The 16,623-nt window shown below is 35.3% G+C and overlaps 1 protein-coding gene across 7 annotated transcripts in view; it reads left to right on the forward strand.

Moving 5' to 3' along the window:
* TMEM232 (transmembrane protein 232) overlaps positions 1 to 16,623 on the forward strand; it is a 318,910-nt gene that overhangs the window by 121,357 nt on the left and 180,930 nt on the right. For all 7 annotated transcript variants that reach the window (XM_050793059.1, XM_050793058.1, XM_050793063.1 and 4 more), the window contains 2 exons: positions 4,260 to 4,383; positions 5,186 to 5,435. In XM_050793059.1, the coding sequence (XP_050649016.1) occupies positions 4,260 to 4,383; positions 5,186 to 5,435 (374 nt within the window). The remainder of the gene's footprint in view (positions 1 to 4,259; positions 4,384 to 5,185; positions 5,436 to 16,623) is intronic.

Below are 16,623 nucleotides of genomic sequence, written 5' to 3' on the forward strand. Positions count from 1 at the left end.
TCTGATGCTTAGGGTTTTTTAATTTATTTATTTTTATTTTACTTTTTACATTATGGTGGGAAAACCCATATATTTCTCATGGATAACTGCATTAAATTTTGGACTTTTTGTTATTAGAAATATTTTTCTGTAGTTGGGCCCCATTTACTTCATAACTTAAAATTTTTCTCCCTCCCTTCACTCACTCACCTTCCTACCTCCCTCCCTCCCTCCCTCCCCTTCTTTCCTCCCTTCCTCCCTTCCTCCCTCCCTCCCTCCCTCCCTCCCTCTCCCCCTCCCTCCCTCCCTCCCTCCCTCCCTTCCTTCCTTCCTTCCTTCCTTCCTTCCTTCCTTCCTTCCTTCCTTCCTTCCTTCTGTACTTAGATAGTAATAGGTATGCTTTCCACATTTTCCTCTAAATTATGAAATACTTTTCTCTGTTATTTCTGTAGTTAACTTCCTCAAGTATAGATTTTAATTATATTTTTACATTTTAAATTCTTTGCAATCTCTTATCTTACTCTACTACCTTTCATCTAAGCATCAAGGCTTTTTATTGTGGTTTATTATTCCTGGGCTTTATTAAAGATGCCTACATGTCTTGTAAAAATAACTTCTAGTTCCTGTAAGAAATCATTTTCAGAATTATGACCCTCTCTGAGTACTGAGACTAATATTCTCTTTAGCCTTTGCTGTAATCTGTTTTCCTCGGTCTTGTATAGGTCCCTCTTCTTCACTTTCCAGTTACTTATTCTAGAACCAGGAGAAATATATAAAAACAATATTTTTAAATAAGAGGTCTGTATTCACAGCATTCATAACAAAGTTGGTAAAAATTACAACACTCAATGTGTAAAATGATCAGGGAGCTTCCTGTGTTCTCCTTACTCTTTGATAGTTTACCTGTGAGGAAAAAATGCACTTCTGTATTCCAATTTTATCGTCCTCCCTCCTGCCTTCTCCCATCCTACATGTGTATAGGCACTGTATACTACCCTTTTCATTACCAGGATGTTATCATCTCTGAATAAATATGGAGAGATGAGAATGAACCCAGGAATAATACTCTCACTACTTAAAAAAAAAATCAGTATCTCAAGATAAAGGATTGGCTGCACTTTCTCTGATTCTATGCAAAACAGGGTAAACAGTAGAGATTATTATTTTTTAAAAATGTTTTTTTCTCTTACTTTTTTTGGGAAAACAAGGTTGCTGTGTTTCAAGAAGTGGCATGTGGTTGCTCCTTATTGCTTTGGCTTCATCAGCTTTATGGTTTATGGAAATTCCTTGTAAGTTGCTATTATTAGTGATGTCTCATTCTGTTTTCGGGATCATGTGGATTTTTGACATTGTCAGTGCTTTCTGGAATATCTGTTGCAATGTTGAAATAAGTTGGCAAGGGTTGCTACTTAGATATTTTAATTCCATTTAAACATTAAAATCTTCTAATTGAGGAAATGGATATAGAGGAGTAAGAAGAATCTAGGAAAACTTTTAAATGCTGATGTTTCTAACTTCTATAAATGTGTGCATGTGTGTATGTATATATCATTATTTTAGACAAGCCAGTAAAACTCTGGCTCAGTTTCTTTATTTACAAAATTAGAGCAAATCTATAATAGTTGCATATTATTTTGTACAACTTTAATTTCACGGCAATGTAAAACCAGGTCAATATGCTGATACTTGAGACTTTCTGTATTATAATGAATTCACAAAGAAGCTAGTGCTGTATGGAAATTTCTAGCCTAATCCAATTTGAATTCCATTCTATGTGCATTGATTTTCAATTTTACTTTTGTTTTTGACAAACTGTACTTTATAAGTATTGATGTTTGTTTTTGATGAAAGCATTTTCATTCACAGACAATTTTGTGATCAGCAGCATTAATTGAAAATAGTGTGTTTCTGGTGAAGCATTTCTCTACCATAGGTGGCTAACACTGATGGATCTTTTTCAATCCATAGTTCAATCCTAGGTTAGCTACAATTTTCCAGACTTAAAAGAGAAAAGAAGAATCAAAACCTTCTGATTATGAAGTATATTCAAGGGAAAAGAAGTTTTATGAACTCTATGAGTATCCTCTCTTTTAATTGACCATAATATGAAGTATAAATGATAAGTAGTCTGGGGAATGACTTAGTTTCCCTCTTGGTGGTCATCTGGATGGACTTCTCCTTCCAGTCACTCTATGACTTTAATGAGAAAGTTATCAAACTCATATCCTTTTTATGTCAAAGAAATAGTATGTTTGTAATTGAATTCAATTTAGCATTCTGAATCTTGACGTTTTACATGGAGTATTTCATTCAAATCTCACAATAATCTCTAAAAAGTGAGTTTTACTGTATTTTCTTTATAGACAAGTAAATTAAGATGAGGTAGGATACATAAGTTGCCCTATAACATATGCCTAATTAGTGGCAGAGCTAAGATTTCATCTTGATGTTTCTGACTCTAAAGTTCATGTTCATAAGCATCATGTTAAGTGCATCAATTAGGATTTCATCTTCTTTATTTGGCAGAAACCTGACTACAATTGCATAACCAAACAGAGCTTTCTTTATTGCACATGACAAGTAGTGCAGTGCTGATGTGAGTACTTAAGGAAATCTTCAAGACCCAAGCTTCTTCTAGCTTCCTTTTCTGTCTTTATAGCAGGTGATTTTTATCCTCCTTGTTGAAAGAAGGCTGCTGTGCCTTATGATATCATGGAATATATGCACTACAAGCAGGAAGAAGAGGATGAGCAAAGGAGAAAAATAACACTTGTTATTTAATTAAAAAATTTTTTTCTTAACCAGAAAGATAATAGCTTGCCTGGAAGTCTTCATAATATGCTTCCTTTTCTAGCTGATTAACCAAATCTACACTGTGTGGCTATTCCAAGCTTCAAGGGAGTCTAGGCAGTCAATTTTAAATCAAACTTACTGAAATATAAATTAGATACCATGAACGTCATACATTTATGTACATAGGTCTATGACCCTGGGGAAATGTATACACTCATGTAATCACTACTCCAATCAAGATACAGAGAATTCCATCTTGAGGGGGCTAACTTAATTGAGCATATTGCCATTTTGAACAAAATGCATGTTCCATTAGAAAAGGAGACAACTAGTATTAGGGAGGGCAATAGGCAGCACCTGCCACACTAAGATTAAATATTGACGTTTATGTAATGGTTTAGAAAAGCAGAATTGCAAGACAGAAAATACTTCTTGGTGGGAGAAAACTTGAGTTACAACTAATCTAGTTTAAAAAGGGAACTTGGACAAGTCCTATGGACCTATTTATGTCTCAGTTGTCTAGTATGAAAAAAGGTCTAGAGAAATCTTAAATGTGTCAAAAATTGTTTTTCGAATCAAATGAAATAATTTATGTGAAAGCACATTGATATCTGTAAAGCCCTAATTAATATAAAGAATTGTCTTTGATTTTCATGATAAGAATGGTTTGATTTAGAAAATGATGATGACCTTGAACTTATGGGCCTGAAATATCACAGTTGTGAAATTCAAATAATCTTGTAAAATATACTAACTTTTAAATTTATTAATGGCCTACAAATCAAGACAGTAAACAGCTATAGACCAAAGTAATTTTTAATTTGAGCTCTTATCAGTTCTTTTTCAAACTATTTTTTGTTTAAGTAAAAATATCACAAATATATAATTTTCAAAACATTCAAAATATATGTACATTTATAACTAATAAATTCTTGTGTGATTTCCCAGTTTTTTAATATTTAAAAAATAATAGTCTTCTATTCATGTGAAATATAAATTTTATTTTGAGAAATTGTACTTTTTCCAAAATCAAAGAGTGTTGAATCTTTGGAGTATCTTAGAAGAAGGCGGTTTTTAAAAAATTGCTCTGTTTTGAGAAGAAAACATGCTCTTGAAATTCACCTTGTGGAATCAGTTGCAAGAGGTTAAACATTAAAACCTATTGTGAGTTTTTGGGGGTACTCTACAACCAGAGCCCCTGATTGCCTGTTGTTCAGGATCTATGAAGAAATGTGATTATATGTAGTACTTATTACTCAGATTTGTCAGACCACTACTCTGAACTCAAACATATTACCAAAATGTGTCTCTTCTTTGAAGATTTTTACCATAATAAGTGAGAACCAATACTAATCTTTATTGAAAATAAATATATCTTGTAATCCAGACATGCATTTCCTCTGACCTATTACCTTTTTTTACATTAAAAAGTTGATTATTATTATTTTCCATTACAATCTTTATCCTTTTGTCCATAAAATTTTCAGGTTGGATTCAGTACTGGCTTTACTGGTCCTTGGGGAGGCTGCCAAATTAAACATGGCCTGCTTGAAAGCTTTAATGGACATAGTGAGAGATTTTGTTTCAAGCATTTTGTCTGTTCAAAATCAGGTAACATTGCTAATTTATATGTGAAAAGAGAACCGAAGAGAAACAGATTTTATTTTTGCCACTATTTAAATTGTATATTGTATTAGGGCATATAATATGCATAACTTTATAATAATAAATTTAATTAAATATAAAAGCAAATTCACAGTTACCATTTATCATAAACATTTTTCATTTTCATTACCTAATATTAAAATTTATAATTTGGTTGGGGTAAGATCACTTATTGAAACATTTCTGTATTGTTGGTTATTAAATTTGTTTCTACTTGTTCACAGTTAATTATAAGTAATGTTGAATTGTTATTCTCATACATAAAATCTCTATCAACACTTCTATTTCTTTACAGTAGGCTAATAAAATTAAATTACCAAGTGAAAGACTGTGAAGTTTCTTTCAAAGTTTTTGGGCAAGATGTCCAAACTTTTCTCCATAAGATATATTAATAACTTTCTTGCATTCCTATGAACAATAAATGAAAGTGTCACACATTAGAATTGAGCTGTACATCAAAAGGTTCCTTTTGAATATGATATGGAAAATAGTATCTCATTGAATTAATTTACATTCCATTGACTGCTAATTAAATTGTGAAGTTGTTCTTTATATAATTATTAGCTGTCTATATTTTTTATTCTTTGAACCGTATTTTATGCAATCTACTCATGGTAAACCCATTTTTTAATGAACACATTTAGAAATATTAGTTTATTACAGTCTTTTAACAATTATTATAAGTACACTATATAGTTATTGATATGCAAAGACATACTTTGATGATCGGATATCTATTTTATTTCAGGGAGAAAGTTACAAGGTAGATGATTTTTCCTGGGCCTGGAATGTAGTCTACATATATACAGTAATTCTTGCAGAAATCTGCTTATATGCAGCCACTTCTGATTTGCGAAAAACTGCTCTAATTGGTTTCTGTCAATGTAAAAGTTCACGAAACGATATTTTACGCTTGGACAAATCAGTCCCTCCAGAATTAAAGGAAGCAAGTATTTTAAGTCTTTTGGAATATTTCTCTTCAAAAATGTCAGAGAATTGTAAGTAGATTGTTTTTAACTTGGATGAGTAATATTTTTAAGTGTCACTGTCTACATATAGTAATAAGCATTTTACAAAAAGTTGATATTTAGAAATAACAAATAATTTTAAATTTCTACAAATTTTGGAAGAATATAACATGATTTCTTTTTCTTTTTTTCTTTTTTTTTGAAACCAGGTGTCATTCTGTCACCAAGGCTGCAGTGCAGTGGCGTGATCTCTGCTCACTGTAACCTCCTCCTCTGCTTCAAGCCTTTCTCCTGCCTCAGCTCCCCAAGTAGCTGGGACTACAGGCACTTGCCACCATGCCTGGCTAAATTTTGTATTTTTAGTAGTGCTGGGGTTTCGCCATGTTGGCCAGGCTGGTCTCAACCTCCTGACCTCAAGTGATCCACCACGTCTGCCTCCCAAAGTGCTGGGATTACATTCATGAACCACTGTGCCCAGCCAGAAAATTTTTACCAATAATTTTAAAACATCTGAAATAAAAATTAGTTTCAGTTGACTGATGATTCAAATTATATTCCTTGAAAACAAAAAATGGATTTAGGCAAACCTGGGTAGTGTATATGAAGTTTATTTCCTCTTTATTTTTATTATGTTCCCCATAGGATTTATCTTCTTTCTTCCATTTTCTCTAGGCATTTACTGTTTCCCTCTTGTTCTTTTCCTGCCCAGAGGATTTCTCTACAATTACTTCACTCAAATATTCTAGTACAATATTCACACCTGACATCTTATAGTCCATCAAATAGTAGCTGTCTTATGTCTCAGAACTAAAGGTCATTTTGCTACTGTATTTATGGGAGATAAGAGAATAAAATATTTTGATTTTTCAAAGAGTAGTATGGGGACAATATTAACTCAAAGTAGCCTTTTTTGGTTGAATAAAACTTTATAGATTTATTGTGAAAAATAATTGCAATTTATATATTACTATAGTCTATTGTGTATATGACTCTCACTTCCATTAAATGCTGAGATAATTGATACTGAAGAATCATGTCTGAATTCTATTTCTATTAACCCAGCATCTAGCATAATAACACATAATAGGTAAGCAATTATGATAGTGGATTTATAATGTAATTAAATACATCATTAAATTTCAGATATAATTGCAAGATTTGGGAAGGATTTAAAGAAGTAAGATATTGTCTTTAGCCAAAACCATAATTCACTGATTTTTGGAGAAATTATGATTGAATATATTTTTAAATAGTAAGACTTTAGAAGTAGATAGAAATTTCATTCTCAAAAACTTGCTCACTATTTTTAAATTGCCTTCAATATATTTTTGGCTTAATCAATATATTGAAACCCAGCTTCTGAGTGTAATTAGTGTGACCTTTTCCCACTTTTCAAGCTTTTATTTTTTTATTGGTGCCAATTTTAAACAGATCTTTATTCTTAAGTACATAAATTGTATTTCTTCCATGTTTATATTATTAATAAAGTGAAGATAAATGAAGGTATTCATTTCTTTTGCTGTTCACAATTTTAATTATTCAGAATGTCAGAAATTTTCCTACATAGCACCTCAATACATGATTTTTAAACCACTACTAAACAGACTCATCTACAATGTTGGCCTTCAAGGCTTGTCTGCCTATGTAGGTTAGTTTTTCCTGACCTCTAGTGGTAGGTCCAGAAAAGACCCTCCATGGGAAGAATCTTTACTCCCAGAAACCTCTTGGCCTCTCTTTGCTCATGACCCCCTGCACTCTGGCATAATCTTATGATGATGGGATTGCACATTTCTGTGGACACTCACAAAACTCACATTTTTTTCCTCCTCAATAGTCTGATTTTTAAAATGTATTATTATACTTTAAGTTCCGGGATACATATGTAGAACTTGCAGGCTTGTTATATAGGTATATATGTGCCATGGTGGTTTTAAAACCCATCTTCTTGGTTTTAAGCAAGACGTTATTATGATAGTGGATTTATAATGTAATTAAATACATCATTAAATTTCAGATATAATTGCAAGATTTGGGAAGGGTACACCCTTCTCAGCACCACATCACACCTATTCTAAAATCAACCACATAATTGGAAGTAAAATGCTCTTCAGCAAATGAAAAGAACAGAAATCATAATAGTTTCTCAGATCACAGTGCAATCAAATTAGAACTCAGGATTAAGAAACTCACTCAAAACCACAAAACTACATGAAAACTGAACAACCTGCTCCTGGATGACTACTGTGTAAATAATGAAATTAAGGCAGAAACAAATAAGTTCTTTGAAACCAGTGACAACAAAGGAACAACATACCAGAATCTCTGGGACACAGCTAAAGCAGTTTTAAAAGGGAAATTTATAGCACTAAATGCCCACATCAGAAATCAGGGAAGATCTAAAATCAATACCCTAACATCACAGTTAAAAGAACAAGAGAAGCAAGAACAAACAAATTCAAAAGTGAGCAGAAGACAAGAAATAACTAAGATCAGAGCAGAACTGAAGGAGATAGAGACATGAAAAACCCTTCAAAAAAAATCAATGAATTCAAGAGCTAGTTTTTTGAAAAGAATAAGAAAATAGATAGAACACTAGCCAGACTATTAAAGAAGAAAAGAGAGAAGAATCAAATAGATGCAATAAAAAATGATAAAGGGGATATCACCACTGATCCCACAGAAATACAAACTACCATCAGAGAATACTATAAACACCTCTATGCAAATAAACTAGAAAACCTAGAAGAAATGGATAAATTTGTGGACACATACACCATCCCAAGACTAAATCAGGAAGAAGTCAAATCTCTGAAGAGACAAATAACAACTTCTGAAATTTAGGCAGTAATTAATAGCCTACCAACCAACCAAACAAACAAAAAAAGCCCAGAACCAGACGGATTCACAACCAAATTCTACCAGAGGTACCCAAGAGGAGCTGGTAACATTCCTTCTGAAACTATTCTAAACAATAGAAACATGGGGACTCCTCCCTAACACATTTTATGAGGCCAGCATCGTCCTGATACCAAAACTCGGCAGAGACACAACAAAAAAAGATTTCAGGCCAATATCCCTGATGAACATCGATGTGAAAATCCTCAGTAAAATACTAGCAAACAAAAGCAGGTAGCACATAAAAAGCTTATCCACCACGATCAAGTCAGCTTCATCCCTGAGATGCAAGGCTGGTTCAACATATGCAAATCAATAAACATAATCCATCACATAAACAGAACCAATGAACAGAACCCTTGTCGGGTTTCTGCCAAGAGATCCGCTGTTAGTCTGATGGACTTCCCTTTGTAGGTAACCTGACCTTTCTCTCTGGCTGCCCTTAACAATTTTTCCTTCATTTCAACCTTGGAGAATCAGACAACTGTGTGTCTTGGTCTTGCTCTTCTCATGGAGTATCTTTGTGGTGTTCTCTGTATTTCCTGAATTTGCATGTTGGCCTGTCTTACTAGATTGGGGAAGTTCTTCTGGATAGTATCCTGAAGTGTTTTTCCAATTTGGTTCCATTCTCTCCGTCACTTTGAGGTACACCAATCAATCATAGGTTTGGTCTTTCCACATGGTCCCATATTTCTTGGAGGTTTTATTCATTCCTTTTCATTCTTTTTTCTCTAATTTTGTCTTTATGCTTTGTTCATTCAGTTGATCTTCAATCTCTGATATCTTTTCTTCCACTCGATCAATTCAGCTATTGATACTTGTGTATGCTTCACGAAGTTCTCATGCTGTGTTTTTCAGCTCCATCAGGTCATTTATGTTCTTTTCTAAACTGGATATTCTAGTTAGCAGTTCCTGTAACCTTTTTTCAGAGTTCTTAGATTCCTTTTATTGGGTTAGAACATGCTCCTTTAGCTCAGAGGGGTTTGTTATTACCCATCTTTTGAAGCCTACTTCTGTCAACTCATCAAACTCATTCTTCATACAGTTTTGTGCCCTTATTGGAAAGGAGTTGCGATCATTTGGAGGAGAAGAGGCATTCTGGCTTTTGGAATTTTCAGCATTTTTGCTCTGGTTTTCCCTCATCTTTGTGGATTTATCTACCTTTGATCTTTGATGCTGATGGCTTTTGGATGGTGTTTTTCAGTGGGTGTCCTTTTAGTTGATATTGATGTTATTGCTTTTTGTTTGTTAGTTTTCCTTCTAACAGTCAGGCCCCTCTTCTGCAGGTCTGCTGGAGTTTGCTGGAGGTCCACTCCAGACCCTACAGGGGTTATAACCAGACCCTGCAGCCTGGGTATAACCAGTGAAAGCTCCAGTATGGCAAAGATTGCTGCCTGTTCCTTCCTCTGGTAGCTTCATCCCAGAGGGGTACCTGTCTGATGCCAGCCAGAACTTTCCTGTGTGAGGTGTCTGTTGACCCCTGCTGGGAGGCGTCTCCCAGTCAGGAGGCATGGGGGTCAGTGACCCACTTGAGGAGGCAGTCTTCCACTTAGCAGAGCTTGAGCACTGTGCTGAGAGATCCGCTGCTCTCTTCAGAACTGGCAGGCAGGAAAGTTTAAGTCTGCTGAAGCTGCATCAACAGCTACCTTTCCCCCAGGTGCTCTGTCCCAGGGAGATGGGAGTTTTATCTATAAGTCCCTGACTAGGGCTGCTGCCTTTCTTTCAGAGATTCCCTGCCCAGTGAGGAGGAATCTAGAGAGGCAGGCTGGCCACAGCTGCTTTGCTTTGAATTTGGCTTCCTTAAGACTGTGAAGGGAAAACTGCCTACTGGAGCCTCAGTAAGGATGGAAGCCCCTCCTTGCACCAAGCTTGATCCTGCCAGGCTGTCTTCAGCAAGAATTTCAAGACAGTAGTTCTTGGCTTGCTGGGCTCCATAAAGGTGGGACCTGCTGAACAAGACTACTTGGCTCCCTGGTTTCAGCCCCCTTTACAGGTTAGTGAACAGTTCTGTCTTGCTGGGGTTCCAGGCACCACTGGGGTACAAAAAAAAACCTCCTGCAGCTAGCTCAATGTCTGCCAGAACAGCCACCTAGTTTAGTGCCTGAAACCCAGGACCCTGGTGGTATAGGCACAGGGCTGCAAAAACCATGGGAAAAGTGTAGTGTCTGGCTCAATAGCACAGTTTCTCATGGTATAGTCCCTCAGGGCTTCTTCTGGCTAGGGAAGGTAGTTCCCCAGCCCATTGCTCTTCCCAGGTGAGGCAATGCCCCACCCTGCTTCTGCTCACCCTCCATGGGCTGTACCCACTGTCTAACCAGTCCTAATGAGATGAACTAGGTACTTCAGTTAGAAATGCAGAAATCACCCACCTTCTGCGTTGGTTTCACTGGGAGCTGCAGACCGGAGTGTTCCTATTCAGCCATCTTGCCAGACTCCCCCAACGGTCTGATTTTTAAAAAATTTTAAAATGTCAACTTTCGAGTGTACATAGTAGGTATATATATTTATCAGGCATATGGGATATTTTGATACAGGAATTCAATATGTAATAATTACATCAGGGTAAATGAGGTATTGAATACCTCAAGCATTTAACTTTTGTGTTACAAACAATCCAATTATACTCTTTAGTTATTTGTAAAAGCAAAATAAATTATTATTGACTCTAGGCACTCTGTTGTGCCATCAAATACTAGAGCTTATTCATTCTTTCTATTTTTTGTACCCGTTGACCATCCCTATTTCCCCCTCATCACCCTATTGCCCTTTCCAGCCTCTAGTAACCATCATTCTACTCTCTATCTCAAAGAGTTCAATTGTTTTAATTTTTAGCTCCCACAAATAAGCAAGAATATGCAGGTTGTCTTGCTGTGCCTGGCTTATTTCATTTAACATAATGACCTCTAGTTCCATACATGTGATTGCAGAAGACAGAATCTCATAAATTTTTACAAGTGTCTGTCAACAGATGAATGGATAAAGAAAATCTGATGTTTTCCCCCAGGAAGTTCATAATTTTATTGAATTCATTTACTCGTTGTTAATCTTTTAATTTGAATTTTTTAATCTTTTCCTGAAGACTTTATTTTGATGGCCTAGAATTTGGGTGAATTCTTGGAAGACATTTTGTCTTTCTGCTAATCATCCAGAGCTTAATAATTCCCAGTTTTCTGGAAAACACATCCAAAATCTTCCTAGCTCAAATATTGTTCTTTTTACTTATAATGGCATCAAAGCAGACCTACTGAGAATCTTTTTGGCATTATGTGAGCTTTCTTCCTTCTGAGCAGTGCCATACATTATGGACAATTATGTGAGCTCACACTTGCTAAGAATATAGTCATCTTTGGTCATTGTTTTCTCATCTTTATGAATTTGAATAAACACACTTGTTTCTGTTTGGTATGACATCCAAGAACAATCAATTCTGATTTTTGTCATATGTATCCCTAGATGAGATAGCTACCTAGATACTTGTATGGTGAGCAACAGTTTCATCAAAGTTGGTACTTTTGTATAATTATTTGTCATTGAATAAACTCAGAGGTTCTGAATACCATTGTGTCAACAGCCAGACAATGTTATGAATCGAAGAGCTATCTCTACAGGTTACATGCTATCAGCATTTCAATCTTTAAAATGGCACAGTGATAGAGAGGCAGAAGGTAATCACTAACAGACTAGATTCTAGAAGAAATTGCCCTTTGTACATTCACAAGTGGTTTAGAGGAAATGGATAACTTTTTTTGTTTGTTTTTGTTTTTGTTTTCATTTCTTTTTTTGCTTTCACTGATGCCTTTCTTATGTTCTCACTTGAACTAAGAAATCAAAGAATAACCCATATTTTATCAATGTTTTCTCAACGCAGTGGACAAATAGATGTTCTAATGTTGAATGCTTTTAAAGGTTTGATCTGCATTAAAGAGAATAGACATGAAAAGTGCCTCTTCATAGTCAGAAGTCAGTACATTTTTCTATGGCATCTAACTTCTTGTAGAAGCCATAAATAGTACTAGTGGTATTTGTCTCACTGATGATTCTATTTTGAAGTGCTCAATTCTGACCAAAGCTTTGTGGTTTCTTGTGAGAAATGATTGAAGTAAGCTGATAACATGTTGAAAATTTAGGTAAAGATATCCCAAGGATATATTCTGCAATTTTCTTTATCTCTGTCATAAGCAGAGAATAGAACACCTCAGGATGTAAACTTTTGATCTCTGCTTCATGTTTCTACTGGATCTTTGGCTTTTATATATGTCACTACCAAGAAAAGCCATTACTTGACAACTACATTATCAAGTATCTCACCAGTCAAATGATAGGAATTGAAAACTGTACTGATGTGGTCCATTGTAACATGATACTTTGTAGCATTACTGAATAATTTTTCCACATAGAGAAAATGATTTTTTCTGGGTGTCCTGCATGCATGATCATTGGTAATAAAGCCCAGTTCCACAGGACCACAGAAAACAGAGGGTTCCAAAGGTAGTATCATCTGTGTGGGCTTTTACAACATACTTACTGGGCGTTAAGGGTCTGTCTTTCTGAAAAGTGATATAAATACTATGGAGCTTCTGCTTTATTTAATTGAAATTATTTTTTCTCATAATAATACCTTTAATGTTAGTGATATAAATAATATGGAGCTTCTGCTTTATTTAATTGAAATTATTTTTTCTCATAATAATACCTCTAATGTTGTTTAGAGTGAAAAAAAACCCAGAATCTGGAGTCAAATAAACTCATACTGTATTTTAATTTTGTCACTTGAAAATCAGAATCCTAGATGAAAGCATTTAATTTTTCTAAAACTTACTTTCATTACCTAATAATTATAATAAGAATACTGTCCATACGATAGGAGTTTGGGTGAGAAAAACTATGGAAACATACAGATGCTTGGCATATTACCTAGTGCGTGGTAAAGGCCTAGTAAATGTTAATAGATGTTATGGTTGTTAATATAGTCTAATATTATTATAGTGAGAAACTATACGTGAGGAAGTATTTCTTTTTGTAATGCTTATTCCTATGTACATTATATATCTGTAGGATGCTTACTTTATTTATGTATAAGGTATACATGACACTGAAAATCGTTTAAAATAGTATCAAGCGATTCTCATTTGACAGCCTCCCAAGTAGCTGGGATTACAGGTGTTTGCCACCATGCTTGGCTAATTTTTGTATTTTTAGTGGAGACCAGGTTTTTCCATGTGACCCAGGCTGGTCTCAAACTTCTGGCGGTAAGTGATCCACCCATTTGGGCCTCCCAGAATACTGGTATTGTAAGTGTGAGATACCACACCCAGCCTATCATAATGTTCTTATGGACCATTTTTACATAAAGCCTTTATTACAAAGAAACAATTTAAATCATGGTTTTGTGAAGGCATTATTCTAAGAAATTAAAGTAATGACTCCTGATATGGTTTAGCTCTGTGTTCCCACCCAAATCTCCTCCAATTGTAATCCCCACATGTTGAGGGAGGGACCTGTAATCTCCATGTGTCTAGGGAGGGAGGTGACTGGATCACGGGAACGGTTTCCCCCATGCTGTTCTCCTGATAGTGAGTGAGTTCTCACGAGAGCAGATGGTTTTATATGTGTTTGGAAGTTTCTCCTTTGCTCTTCTCTCTCCTGCTGCCTTGTGAAGAAGGTGTTTGCTTCCCCTTCCACCATGATTATAAGTTTCCCGAGGCTTCCCTAGCCATGTGGAACTGCGAGTCAATTAAACATCTTTTATTTATAAATTACCCAGTCTCAGGGAAGTTCTTTATAGCAGTGTGAAAACAGATGAATACAACCCCCATTAAGATAATATGAAGATATTTTCCTTTGATCTTATCTCAGCGGTCCCCAAACTTTTTGGCACCAGGGACATTTCCTGGAAGGCAGTTTTTCCACTGACAGTGGGGTGGAGTGGGATGAGGGATGGTTTTGATAAAACTGCTTCATCTCAGATAATCAGGCATTAGTTAAATTCTCATAAAGAGCAGCAACCTAGATCCCACTCATGCACAGTTCACAATCAGGTTCATGTTCCTATGAGAATGTAATACCATTGATCTGACAGGAGGTGGAGCTCAGGTGATAATGTTCGCTCACTGGCCACTCACCTCCTATTGTATGGCCCAGTTCCTAACAGGCCATGGACTGATAGGTTTGGGGTCCCCTGTTTATCTGATACAGGAGTAGAACTTGAAGAATCTCGAGGACAAGAAGGCTACTTAACATGTCTCTTTTCCACTCTGAGGTTTGTGTGAGACAAGCTTTGCATAGAGTCAAATGGCTATTAATTCAAGTTGGGGTCTCTGGCTAGTGACTGAAGTGCTGAATGGTGGTTTTTTTAATTGAATAGAACATTTTTTGTATGCTTACAAATATGACTTATGCATTTAACATTTGGTTGAAATTCAGAGAGTCTGACTTTTATTATTCCTTTTATGGAGAACCATCCTACACATGTCTTAATGGAGTTGAGCTACAGGAAGGTTTGAATATGTTCAAGTGCCTAAATAAGCCCTTATTTGAAATACAAATTTCTTCAGCATAGTCTCAAAGAAGAGATTATTTTGAGCTGGAAAACTAGGAGGGAAGGTGATGAAAATTAATTTATTTAAACATACAGAATTTTTGCTTGATCCCTGTTGAGATTCTGATTTTGAAAAACATTTTGCCCTTATGGGTCATAAAGGATATTAATAATTAACTTTATTTTATGTATTTATTGAACTCTTTGGATGTTTCAGGCTTTTTTCTAAGCACTTGGCATGCATCATTTAACTCATTAATAATTACAACAAGATTATAACATAGATACTCATATTATCCCCATTTTCGAGCGAGAAAACTGAGGCAATAAAAGTTTATTTGTCGAAAGAAGTATAATTAATAAATGGTACATTTGAGACTTAATGAAGGCATTCTCATTTTGGAGTGTATATTAATAACTGCCTCACTATACTGAACTAACTAGACTGGATGGTCCATTCAATGAAATTTTAACAAACGTCCACCTGCATGTTGAAGAATGTGCAAAGGGTGACACTGAGAAATTCTCTCAGTCATTGTCTTCTAGCACTATTTGCCACAGACCCTATATCATGTATGGTCCATATTTTTAATGTAAGTTCCTGGGCCTTTTCTAGAACTTTGCATCAGAGTGGTCCAGGGGTCTGTGTCATTAAAACACTTTCCACGTTATAGGTTGAGAAAACCTAGCCTAAACGTTTAGCTGTTAAACATGATAGTAAAATGTTCTCATTACAGAGGAAAATACTTAATTCCTGTTACAGACCTGTATGCATCCAGACTGTTAATATTTATTTCTGATGACTTATATATATCTTTACTAACAGGGAAGCACAGCTTTGTGTTCTTTCAAATTTGAAATGCCGTCTTCCTGTGTTCCTACTTTGGTTTCACAGCGAAAAAATGATAGATTTTTTTTAAAAGCCTGAATTATCTGGAGTCTGTGTTGTAATAACAAAACTTGGAAATGATGTCTTCTGTGGGAAACCAACAGACACTGAGTTAGTGTGTCTTGTAGAAGAGGGTGAAATATTTAGGAATAGATAATGAATGATAGACCCCAAAATATCTCAGAGTAGTAAGTCTTCTCAATCATGCAGCACTCATCTAATGCACAAATCTCTTCCCGATGTTTGCAAACAGTGAACAAAGTCTGCCTATAAGTCAACAGAGAGGTAGGACTCCCAATATCCCAAAGCAGGTCATTCCACTTTTGAACTCTGAAACATCTGTCCTTATACTACAATGAAATTTTTCTTTCCATGTTTTCCAAACCTTGGCTTAAATTTTGTGCCCTCGAGGTAACCAAAATAAATCAATTCCTTTTCTCACGTTCTAGCCCTTCCAGTATGTGAAGATAATTGCATTGGTTTCTCTCACCACCTCTCCACCCTGCTGTCATCTCTCATCTCTTTGCTTACTGCCAAGTTCTTGTGGTAATTTTTTGTAGTACATGAAAAACATATTTTCCATATGGCTTATAATTAACTTCTTAAGTTTGCTGGGAGTTTGTTGTGTTGGCATCTTTGCCTGGATTTACAATAATTTATTCCAATAATATAATATGATGTGAAGACATGTGCATTGGACCCAAGTACTTTTCCATTCAGTGTTGTCTCAGAATGGCAAAAGTAAAATATAGCATTCTTTCTTTCATTTGTTTGTTGAGAATGATTTTCTAATCTGGTTCTCCAGTGATAGTGGTGAATGAAATATGTGTCACAGTTGTGAAATAACTTTGTATGCATCATTTTGATTCATTTTAACTAGGAGAAAAAACATTAGC

Source organism: Macaca thibetana, chromosome 6 (genome assembly GCF_024542745.1).
Source record: "Macaca thibetana thibetana isolate TM-01 chromosome 6, ASM2454274v1, whole genome shotgun sequence".
NCBI lineage: Eukaryota > Metazoa > Chordata > Mammalia > Primates > Cercopithecidae > Macaca > Macaca thibetana.